The sequence below is a fragment of the Zymoseptoria tritici genome, chromosome 21, assembly GCF_000219625.1.
Source record: "Zymoseptoria tritici IPO323 chromosome 21, whole genome shotgun sequence".
NCBI classification, from domain to species: Eukaryota; Fungi; Ascomycota; class Dothideomycetes; order Mycosphaerellales; family Mycosphaerellaceae; genus Zymoseptoria; species Zymoseptoria tritici.
The window spans coordinates 190,821-202,663 of NC_018198.1; the positions used below are offsets into that span (position 1 = coordinate 190,821).

General features: G+C 54.9%; 3 protein-coding genes across 3 annotated transcripts; 1 reads left to right on the plus strand and 2 right to left on the minus strand.

Moving 5' to 3' along the window:
• Positions 1 to 3,179: 3,179 nt before the first annotated feature.
• Positions 3,180 to 3,728, minus strand: MYCGRDRAFT_98092 (uncharacterized protein; the record flags this gene model as incomplete). Its single annotated transcript, XM_003846848.1, has 1 exon — positions 3,180 to 3,728. The coding sequence occupies one exon, from the start codon at positions 3,726 to 3,728 to the stop codon at positions 3,180 to 3,182; it is 549 nt and encodes a 182-aa protein (XP_003846896.1).
• A 779-nt stretch (positions 3,729 to 4,507) lies between these two features.
• MYCGRDRAFT_111806 (uncharacterized protein) lies at positions 4,508 to 9,452 on the minus strand (the record flags this gene model as incomplete). Its single annotated transcript, XM_003846847.1, has 8 exons — positions 4,508 to 5,812; positions 6,391 to 6,396; positions 6,806 to 7,127; positions 7,184 to 7,338; positions 7,637 to 7,670; positions 7,933 to 7,988; positions 8,072 to 8,689; positions 9,171 to 9,452. The coding sequence occupies 8 exons, from the start codon at positions 9,450 to 9,452 to the stop codon at positions 4,508 to 4,510; spliced, it is 2,778 nt and encodes a 925-aa protein (XP_003846895.1).
• A 568-nt stretch (positions 9,453 to 10,020) lies between these two features.
• Positions 10,021 to 11,542, plus strand: MYCGRDRAFT_98094 (uncharacterized protein; the record flags this gene model as incomplete). The annotated part of the gene is made up of 3 exons (XM_003846809.1): positions 10,021 to 10,182; positions 10,248 to 10,807; positions 10,882 to 11,542. The coding sequence occupies 3 exons, from the start codon at positions 10,021 to 10,023 to the stop codon at positions 11,540 to 11,542; spliced, it is 1,383 nt and encodes a 460-aa protein (XP_003846857.1).
• Between the last annotated feature and the right edge of the window lie 301 nt (positions 11,543 to 11,843).

The window sequence follows — 11,843 nt, forward strand, 5'->3', positions numbered from 1 at the left end:
AGACAGGCGTTCAGACCAATATACAAGTTTTCAGATTTCAGCTAACCCTCTATTACCTAGTTCGGCTGTTGCGCTCTCAGACTATACAGGAAGGCGCCCCCGAAGGGGATTAGCGCCGCCAAGTATAGTCTGTGCGTCTGAGACTAATTTGAACTATGGACCAGTCCCTCTCGCCAACTACACGGAACCTTGAGATGATGATTTTTCAAACCTCCACCGTGACCAACGCCGCCATCGAGAAGACATGCTCCATGGACGATGGACAATGGGAAAGGCAGATGAGGACGGGAACACTCTCCATCGGGATGGGGATGGATTTTCTGCACATTCTGTTTTCAAGTCTTCCCGATGCTTCCGGTCTGGCCGAAGGAAGTCGCTCTCATACTGGTGATATTTGCGGATCTCTCCCAGCCGGAACGACAGAAGAGTCAACCCTCGGGTTCAGGGCGACGGAGGCCACGGCGTCGTCGAAGAACTGCTCAAGCTATGTCGCCAGCATTACTTCGCTTTGTGACCGCTCCTCCACCCCTTCGGACTCATGATTCGCAGATCGACGACACGGAGCAACGCAATTGGATGATCCGATCCCGGTGGACGGGCCTTCCTCTTACCTAATTTTACTCCTGGGAGACTAAGTGTCAAGTGACACCAAGTAAGTAACACTCCTGTCGCACTTCAGGGATGTCAGCACGTAGTGCGGAGAAATTCAAGGATGTGAGCTACCTCGCCCTTGTAGCAAGAGAGCAAAGACGTCGAATCTCCTTAAGGCGAGCCAATGTCGCAGCAGCGGACTATGTTTTCGATTTCGCCGAATTGCCTGACAGGCTGAGCCTGATTTGACCGTGAGGCAGTGAAGCGCGAATGTCGAAAGCTACAAAGTTACAGCCGCTACAAGCCGCGGAAAAGCCTGCAGTCTCGCCTATGGGCAAATGTGCAGGATGGGCGCGAAGCGACGGCGGTGACCTCGTAAGAGGGGATAGCTCTCGGGGCTCTATATTCAGGTACACCGTCCACGACTACCATTTCCATCCACCGTCGCATCACGATCTGCTCCGTCTCGGGCGCATCGAACCGGCCCCGCGAGAGAACGGCCGTCTCGTGCTCAATAGCGGCATCTCCGGCACGATCAATTAAGACAATCACTACCCATGGGCAAACATGTTATGTGCGGAAGGGCGGTGGACTTGCACGAGAGAGAGACTAGGACCCCCGAGCTAGAGCAGGAGCAGGAGGCGTGGCCAGCAGAGCGAGACGGGGATAATCAAGGTGTGAGGGAGAGAAGCGTGAGGAAGAAGGTACGGACGAATATGGGATGATGATGTCCTGGGTTTCAAACGAATCTCTCTCTCTCTCTCCAACCTCTCGAATTCTCGCCGCCTCTCACGTCTCGAACGGAACGGAGCAGCGGTTCAAGCGATGAACGAGGCCCCGGCTGGAGCGATGGCGGTGTGTGCCTTAGAGTCCGACTTTGTGCCACCAGTTGTGGGAGGTCTTACAATCACCCCAGGCCTACCCAACTAGAGCATTCCGCTCAGGACGACCTATTTCCTTCCGGTTAACGGAAAGTGCTGGAAAAATGCCACGAAACGAACAAAGACAATTACAGGAGGTTTGTCTATTAGCAAGCTTCGCTTGCAACAAAAGTCTGCTGTTCTTCCCTTGGACCTTTCGACTTTTCTGCAAAAACATCCACTTCAAACAACCCAGCGACATGGGAGGGTCATATTCGATACCAACCCGACTCCCGGTCTTCGAACTACCGGTAGAAGTCCAAGCCTTGATCTTCGGCTATAAGTTGCGCTCCTTCGCCGACGCCGACGTAGATCCCACGTCCCAGCCGGCATTACTCGCAGCATTTCCTACGAACCAACTTCTTCGAGACATCTACTACGCGCAGAATTCCTTCGTTCTTAACGTACAGCACTACGACATTACACTATATCTGGACTTTCTCCAAGGCTGGACGCAGGTAGCTCGGCGGCGGCGCTACGTACCGCTAGATAACATTCGGGTAGTAATAAGCTCTCGACCCGAAGATCGGAATTAGGACTACTTTAAACGGTAGCTGCGCTATATCTTCTAAGGTCGTCCGGTTAAGATTATCGCCTAACCCTCTTATAGTACGGAGCTTCGCATATTAGTAATGTTTATAGACATCGTCGACCTACTCGTAGATAGGGAAAGCTAGGCGGGAATCGAGAGGGATTGGCTGCCGGGATTTCGTAAGGCTCTGGGTGCCCTTCACCCCGAGTGGCTGCTCTAACGGTCCAAGGTCGCAAATCTCAAAGCCGTAGCGAAGAGGGAAAAAAAGAAAGGGAGCCGCGGTGCATTATCGGGAAGCAGATGGACTTTGCTACTTATTAGCACGGGCATGTATTAGATCTTGAGCGAGGATGTAGACGTCGAAGTTAGGGGAGCATGCGGAGGAGTAGTACGCAGCTAAAACAATAGAGCGAACAATGTAAGCGAGGTCGTTATCTTATAGGAGGATCATCGTAGTTGTTGAAATCGTTGTGAAGATCTGCCCAAATTCTGGTCGACTTGGAGCGAGCAAGGGGGGGCTGTGAGGGTGGATGGATATGCTAGAATACCTCGTACATGTGCAGTCTGCAGCAGTCGTCTGGACTTGAGAGTTGAGTCTACTTCCGTCTACGTGAGTCCAGATGAGTCCTCGGGTATTAGCGAGATTCATGCACGCGAAAGATGCTCGAGGAAGAGACGACTAAAAGTATCGATAACACCACGATCCAATCGATTCCGGAGAGTCCAGGTAACGTAATAAGCGGCCTAGACGTCTTTCCACTTATCTTTGATGCGCTAAGTGTCGTGGTTGGTCTACTTGCACCACTTCATCTCGGTCTCGTAGTCCTCGTCGACTATGGCATCGCGACAACATGTGCATACGAATGCATCTTCAAACGCCTCATGTTCTTTCGATCTTAGTAGATCACATCCAGCGCAGGTAAACCACAGAGGGCGAGGCGCATCTCCAGACGGATCTCCGGGCTCGGTGTCAGACAGGAAGTGCTCAACCTCGGGTGTGGTAGGGCGTTGCTCTCCAGCACGGCGAGCGAGGCGATTGTCACGTTGTTGTACAATAAGGCGTTAGCGAGCTCGAGCAAGTGTAGGTGTATCGCCCTTATTGCGTCCAGGTGGAGGTCGGCCAGGGAAATCTTCAATTAGTATGCCGCCTCTGCGCCTCTGCGCCTCAGCTTCGACGGTCCTGCGAGATCTAGCGCTGTACGCTTCGAGCCTGCGAGTGGACCTGGTGCGAAGCCTGTTGAGCCAGATGTCTGTCGAGTAAGCGGGTTTGGTGCGAGTTGTTGACCTCGTCCTGCTGACACATCGTAATGTGGAGGGCCCAGTGTTTGTTGGAGCGAACACTCTGCTCGGACGATGGCTTCAACGCTAGGCAGGTCCTTACGTGCTGCAGTCCGACCTCGATCACTAACGGACGGCCGGTTTGCGAGACTGACGTTGCCCTCTGCATCGGCGATGATGTTGCGGCAAGCGAAGCAGTCGCGCACAAAGCTGTGCTGTCCTTTGCCGTAGCGAAAGTGCGCAAGCGTCTTGTTCTGGCCGCACTTGCGACATTTGCGGAAGCCGATATCGTATTCGTCTTCAGGTAGATCAGGCGGAGGTAGTGGAGGTGGAGGATTGGGGGGCAAACGGCGGCGGTCGGGGTCATCATCTCCTCCAGTGCCAGAACCTCCGTATACAACGGCCATGGTAGACGTTGTTAATAAAGGATTTGACGATTGAAGACTTGTTGATGATTGTATCCGAGATGGAGATGGAAGGAAGGCGCTTGAAGGTGAACATCCTGCAACGCGAAGTCTTCCCCAGCATCCTTGGTCTACGGAATTACAGCACATCATTCGAGGTCACAATCGGACAGATCTGACCCAAACAAACATGTAGAAGAGGAGGAGGGAGAGTGTGAGACGTCTTCTGGGAATAAAGGAGAGGGCGCCAGGTATGCGTGTATAGGATAAGTAAGGGAGAGAGGCAGGTAAGGTACATACAACATTTGAGCGAAGGTATAACCTTACTTCATCACAAGAAAACAATAGGAAAAAGGGAAACGTGTATATAAGAGAGATAGTGTTGCGTAGTAGTAGGGAGGTGCTGTCATCGCATTCTGCCGCCGTCTGGTCTGCTCGAGCTACAAAAGTTCCTGTGTTGTCTTCTCCGTCCGTCCCGTCCTCTGACCATGTCTTCCGGTCGTCGCGTACGGAGGGACTCTTTCTTTATCGTGCCCGCCTTTTCTTCCGGGGTGGTTGTTTTTGCATCTTGGAGCGAATCGTGAACTCGGGTTGAAAGAGAGGAGGAGGGCTCGTCCATTGCCGCTCCGCGCAACGAACCCAAAGCTTCTCCAATGGTTTGGGTGGGCTCCCATTCGCGCTCCCGGCTTTGAAGTTTCGAGTGGGAGAGAGCTGCCAGCGGCGGAATGTAGACGAGATGGGAACCCGCCTGCGGCATGCCGCGCTGCCCGCCTCTAACCTCATCAATCCTCATCCTCCCACTCTCCTTCATCGTCCCCACCCTCGCACGACACCTCATCATCGTCCTCCTCCTCCTCCTCCTCCTCCTCCTCCTCCTTATCATCATCATCATCATCATCATCATCATCCTCGGCCTCCCCCCATCCTTCTTGACAATTGCTCTCCACCTCTACCCCTCGAGAACCACCCCAGTCCGCTACCTCCTTACCGCGGCCTCCTTCTCCGCCAACATAGTCCCCCAGTCTCGCTTTCACGTCCACTTCCACTTCCCCTTCCACTTCCGCAGCCCTGTCATGCACGCCCTGCTCATGCAGCGCCTCGGATTGGCCAGTCGTGCGGTCCGCCTCGATCACCGTACATACCAACGTCATCGCTCGCGAGACCTCGACGAGACAGGATGGGTAGGCCCCGCGGGCGAAAATCATCTCGGCGGAAGTGAAGATCTGGTGGAGGGCTTGCTGGGTCAGAGAGACGGCCTGCTTGGCGGCAGGATAAGGAGGACGGGGCAGCGGGCGATCGAAGCGGGACGATGGGCCCCTGGACACCATCTTCGCCTTGCTGGAGGAGGACCATTCGGGGGTGGTGGTGGGGTTGATGTCAGGAATGTGGCGATCTCCTGCGGTCTTGAAGATGGCTCCGGGCTTGGACGTGGAAGCGGCGGCGGCGGCTGCTGCTGCTGCTGCTTGAAGCGGCACCGTGGAGACGCGGCTGTGCTGCGAAACGAGATGGACGTCCTGGTCGTCGGTGGGCTCATGCTGTCTCGTTGTGCGGGTCGCTTTCCGCTTCATCTTCTTCTTCTCGGCGCTTGATCTGGAGAGGTCAAGGATGTTATAATTCCAGGCGAGGATGTTCTCGTCGACGACGACATCGCTCTCATTGTTCTTTTCCTCCAATTTGACCCGGACCTTGTTTCCATCTCCGCGGCTGATGGTGCTCGGCGACTCGCGGCTCGAATACGCATCTACCATGGCCACGTCGTCAGTCGCACCCCGCTGCGAGGAGGCGGCGCCGGCGATGACGATGAAACCATCGCAACCCCCTCCTCCTCCTCCTCCTCCCGGCGTCTCCTTCTCAGTCGTCGTCGGGACCAGATCCTCACGCTCAATCATACTCTGGGCAATCAACTTTGCGGCGCCAAACCTCGCTCCATAGCCCGTGTCGTACTCCGACAGGTTGCGCCGAATCCACCGGAGAAGGTTGCCTTTGCAATTGGCTTCGTCCAAGGATCCACTCCCTCGTAGTGGGAGCTGGTCGTGGAGGTGGTTGAGCAGGGTTGGGGTTAGAGCGGCGATGTTTCCGATCGAGTTCTGCGAAACGGGGAAAGGATCGGGTTAGCTTGTTGGGCAGAAGGGGAATATGGGCCGGGGGTGGGAAGGACTTGCGTCGGAGAAGAACTTGGCTACGAGGGGTCGCGCGAGTTTGTAGTCGTAGGTGGCCGCCATTGTTTGGCAATGTTTCAGCGGGTGGGATGCGGTGTTGTTGAGGCGGATTGGAAGGGAGAAGTGGAGGGTGAATAGATAGAAAAGGAGAGAGCGAGAGTAAGAAGGGCGGGAAAGGCGTGCTAGGTAATTGTCCATTCAGGAGGTTTCCTGCCAGTTAGCAGGATTCTTGTCAGTCAAAAGGTTTCTTGTCGGTCAGGAGGTTTCTTGCCAGTCAGGAGGTTTCTTGCCGGTCAGGAGGTTTCTTGCCAGTCAGGAGGCTTCTTGCCAGTCGGAAGGTTTCTTGTCAGTCAGGAGAAATGTTGAATACATCCATGGACGAGCCACCACTGTGCGGTACCAGCCGCGATAATCAACGCAAGTCTTGGGTGTTCAGGATTGGGAGGGAGAGGAATGAAATCTTCATCAGCAGTAATGGTGCCGGTCAGGAACTTCTCCATACTCACCGAGGCCTGTGCCACACGTCTCCGGAGTCGACGATGAGTTTATGCGAGGAAGAAGCTCGTGTCCTCTCTGAGCATTCCCGACGCTGTTCTCGGACATCCGCTGCTTCGATGCTGCCCTGTGTATTCATACTGGAACTCAATGCTTGAAGGAGCTAGATCTGCTTTGCCAGACTCGCAGGAGGGGTTTTTCTTTTCAAATCTCCATTTGCGCACATGATGAAATCTCTGTGGTATCGGTTCGTCAAAGCCCGTTTGTGCCATGAGCGCCGTCTCTCTTCTTCGACGCCTCCCTACACCTTTCCATCCTGCCTTAACCCAGGCCTCATTCTCCGCCGTAGCATCCAACATGTTCCAAAGCTCCTCATTCACCACTGCCTTGCGCACATGGAGAAACAACTTCCGAGTTTGGATGCACCTTCCAGCCCTCGCAGCCGCAAAGGCGATTTGGACTTTGGCCATCACACCGGCGATGATGTGAGACGTGTCGTAGGCGACGTTGGCGGTGAGTTTGGCCGTGGAGATTTCCGAAAGGGGCGCATTCGATAAACCAATGCTCGTTGGAAGGGAGGGAAATGGGGTTCGACTTCGGATTCGCTAGACGAGTCTTGGTCGGTGTCCTCGTCGGCGGAGCGGGGCACAGCTGCTTCTTCCTCGGCGGAGATGTCGGCGGATGGAGGAGGTAGTGTTGTGGTGGTGGCGGTGGCGGTGGTGGCGGTCTGACGGCCTTGGTCTCGGTACTGTGCAGTTGGAGGTTGTGGTCAGCGGGAGAATCCTTTGAGAGACCCTCACTCACGCCGCGGGGAAGATGCGACACTCCAACTTGACTTGGCCGATGTATTTGTTGTCCAACGTGGGGTAGGGTTGAGACGAGACGAGCATGATGAGATGATCAATACCGCTGTTGACCAGTCTTGGCCGGGAAGAGCGTGCTGCTTCAAGAGCGTGCTGCTTCAAGAGCGTGCTGCTTCAAGAGCGTGCTGCTTCAAGAGCGTGCTGCTTCAAGAGCGTGCTGCTTCAAGAGCGTGCTGCTTCAAGAGCGTGCTGCGTCAAGAGCGTGCTGCTTCAAGAGCCGACAACAAACACACTGAACAAGCCATCATGCCCTGCTTTGATGATCGTGGCGGTGTTGATGTATATGAAGTTGGTTGGAGAGTGGTTGGTCCCGGCGCTAGTCAAAACGCCTGGAATTTCCAGGTTGGCAGCCGCCTGGGATTTGGCAGCCGGCCTGAGGCACCAACCAACTTACCGCATGACCGATACCATAGTCGGGCAAGTGACATCTATTGACATCTCTCTATTGACATCTCTCTATTCACATCTCTCTATTCACATCTCTCTATTCACATCTCTCCACCCGACACCTCTCCATCCGACACCTTCTCTCCACCCGACATCTCTCCACCCGACATCTCTCCACCCATCATCTCTCCACCCATCATCTCTCCACCCATCATCTCTCCACCCATCATCCCATCAAGACGAGGAGACACCGCAGTACCTCGCCGACTTGGGATTCCCCAAACATCTTCACTTTCTACTTACTGGCTTACACCGGGCGTCAGACTCAAGCGAATGGGAGGTGCATCACGGGTCTGGCGCTGAGACAAGACGTCCTCATCCCGTGAAGAGGAGATGCTGCGTCGCTCGTCTTCCGCTACACTTCCTGTTCCCCATCCCGCACAGCCCGGAGCTCCTCATTCTCCTTGTTATCCTCTTCGTCATCCTCGTCCTCCTCCATTGCTTCCGGCTCATCCACCAACGCCCTCGCGTACTCCGCCTCCACCAACGCCGTCGAGATTAGGGGTAGGGTTCGGGTGATGTCGATAGAGGGAGGTTGTTGGGGGCGGAGCTGGCCGGTCGCGAGATGGTCCCGGCGGGCCAGCATGGCGGCCACGTGGCGGAGCTCGCGCACCCAGTCCCGGGCGATGCGATCCTTCGCGGTGCTCGTAATATTCTTGGACAAGAAGCATTTGCGGCACATCCAGTCCCCTGCCATAGGGCGGAGGTAGGTCAGGAGTCGGCGTTGGGACATGACCCTTACGCGAACGAGGGTCAACTTGACCGTGGCGTTGAGGGCTCGGGAGAATAGCGGAACGACTTCGTGGTGGCGATGGCGTTTGCCGTGGCAGCAGGGACAGCGAAAACGGTGCTTGTGGAGGAGATGCGTAAGGGCGAGGTGGGTCGGAGTTATTGTAGGCGTGGATGGAAAGAGCGGTAGGGCTCTCGTCTCTAGGATGGAGAGGTAATGGAGGACATCTTCGTCTTTAGGCAAGGGCGGGCGCGACGTATCCGACATGATCTGGATAGGAGAGTAGACCGGTATGCTTTTTTTTTTCGGATGGAAGATGGAGCAGAATCGGGACATGGAAAGATATCAAGATATAGGAGCAAATGAAATGGACTTGCATAGTAATGGACGAGATGAGGAAATCGCCCCATGCCGGCACGAGTGGGACTCGCTGGCGAGAACGAGGTTTACCGGTAAGAGAGAAGCTGCTTGGAGATCAGAAGTCTTCCTAACTAGAAGCCTTCCTGACCAGAAGCCTTCCTGACCAGAAGCCTTCCTAGCCAGAAGCCTTCCTTACCAGAAGCCTTCCTGACCAGAAGCCTTCCTAGCCAGAAGCCTTCCTTACCAGAAGCCTTCCTGACCATAAAGCCTCCCGGACCCGGATACCAGCATGAAGCACGGACCGATAGTAGCGAGTAGGACGAGAGAGGCGGGAGAAAGAAGCGCATTGCAAATGTCGAGAGGGCCAAGGTATTCAATGTTGCAAGATTACCTTAGCACCCAGTGTGTAGAGTAGACAAGAGTTTGCGCGCTTCGGCGCGGATTTTGCTTGTTGACACTCGGGAGATTTGGTCGAACATAGCCAGAGAGAGTCCACCGGAACCTGGCCATCGTCGGTTGTGACCACAAGTTTGAAGATAGCTTCCCGGAGCTCTGGCGGTAAACTCATAAGGTGCGAGTCGCTGGAGTTGACTTGCGCTTTCGATGCGCTGTGCTTAACGCACTCGCTTTGCGTTGGAGTCTCGGCCATAGTTGCGGTGGATGGGCTCTTCATGGTGGCCGTCGATGATGGTGCCGAAGGGGGTCCGAGACTTTGATCGTACCTTTTAAGCGAAGTGAAGTTACAACGCTATTAGATCGTTATTTGATAGAATACTCTGCCATGATGGGTCGGACGCATTGTGAGGCTTCTATCCCCCTTGCAATATGACGAGCGACTCGCAGCGAAATCTCAAACCTAGCACCTGCAGTTTCTGAGTTTGGTCAATGCAAGCATCTAATACTCTCACAGCTAGGGATGTTCCTGCACAATACACGCTGTATACATACACATGTGTATACACGTATACACGGTGCACCAGAATCTTGCCGTGCTGTATACACAGTGGCGATAACGTACGCTAAGCCGTGCCGGGTCGAATACTGTCCCCGTCGATGTCGCAGAGGTTGACTTCTATCGGATATCGACCCGCCTTACCTCTTTGGGCTATCTGCTGCTTGTGTATACACTGTGTATACTGTGCACGATTCTGTGTATACACACAACGAAGGGCTGGTGCACGGTGAACGAACATCCCTACTCACAGCACCCTCGCATCCCTGCAGTCATCGCTCATGGCTCGATGGCCACCGTCAAGCCCTCGCACGACGACCACGAGAGGTTGAACCGAGCTCCTGTCACAAGACTTTATCCTTCGACCTCCGGCCCGCTCGCTCCACGCAGCAGCAACAACACGAGCGCCTTCACACGCATTCGCACAAGACCTTCACACCGTCCACCAGCGGTAGAGCCCACGGCTCCCGTACCATCGAGTCTAGTGAGATCGTAGTAGACAATAGGCACTTGTAGAACATGCGCGACGAGGCCGACCCGGGACAGAGCAGGAGTGCATCGTCTCGATTCGTGAAGACGTTTCAGGAAAAGCTAGGACATGAAGGAGAAGACGACGACGAGGAGGAGGAGGAGGAGGAGGATGACGAAGTGGACTACGATAACGAGAGTGGCGACGGCGAGGACGATGAAGAGGATCAGAGCGACGGCACGGACGAGACAGAGGAAGGCGACAATGTTGATACTTTCGAGAGCCTGCCCACTGTGAAACCCTTCCGCGCCTTGAAGAGGAATGCTACCGGAATCTCCAAGGAGCTGGCATCAGCACACGAGCGCATCAAGAACTTGGAAACTGGGTTGCGTGGATACAAGATTGGACTGGATGCAAGATTGGACTCGCTCGCGCACAAGCAGTCCTCCCGCCCTCACCGCCAGCATCGCCCTCCGACTCGGCGAGATGCATCGAGCCCTCCGCTACCACTTGAGGATACAGCGTTCGAGGTGCAATACTTCTTATGGCTTTCACGAGAAGAAAAGGATCACTGCATGCAACTGAACATCTGCTTCCGCTCTCGCTAGTATGGATATAGTGGCTACTATGGATCCTGTCCGAACAACGACTAGCGAGCACGTTCACGAGAGCCTCTACCAGCTCCTCAATCGTGGCCAACTCCTCCGGCATCTTCAACAATAGCGATTGCTCAGTCGTCTCAACTACCAGCAGCGACAATTTCAGCCTCTGCTCCGAAACCTCGCCGCTCTCACGCCTTGCCGACCGATCGCACGACTACGCTGAAGGCTCAGCTCGATTCGCTGGCTTCTTTGTTCACTACGCCGGAACAACAGCTTATCTCCCGCAGAAGGTGCTCCCATCGAAGTCATCGCTGTTTGATGCCATGTTCCCACCAGCTCCACCGCTGCCTATCGTCGCTTCACCGAGTGTCGCTCTACCTGCGACGAACACTCCAACGCCGTCGTCTGCACCGGCAGTCGTCGCCTTACCAAGCGTGACTCCATCAACCTCGTCTTCGCTGTTCCATGCGGGACTGGAGTCTTGTGTACCAACTCGCCACCTTTTACCGGCTTCGTCGCCAGCCGCTCCTTCAATTCAACCAGTCGCGGTCTTACCGAATGTCGCGCTAGTTGCTCCGACCATCGTCTCACCGACGGCCGCTCTACCTTCACGACAACGCACGAATGCTCAGCAACTCCAGGCACTCGCCGCCGACATGGACAGCAACAACGATACAGCCATCAGCTGCCGTCCGCGCCAAGTCATGCCGCGTGGATTCACACCAAGTTGGACACGCTGAACTATCCACAACACCAGCCGGCCTAGTTCAGTCTTCCGTGCTGCCAGAGTCGGAGCTGCATTGTCGTCGCTGAACGAGGAGTCGAGTCGTGCATCGAAATAGAAGGCCATGGCGGAGCCGCGGGGCTTGCGCAACAGTTGTGTGTCGATTGCGCCAGTCGCGACAATAAACGTATATAAGTATCTACGAAATAGGGGTAGGTACTCTCGGTAAAGTAACCCGTAGCCTAGCCGACGTATACTACGAGCTAACGGCGAGAGTAAAGACGGAGGGAAGTCTAAGGGGTTAGGAATAAGTTAGT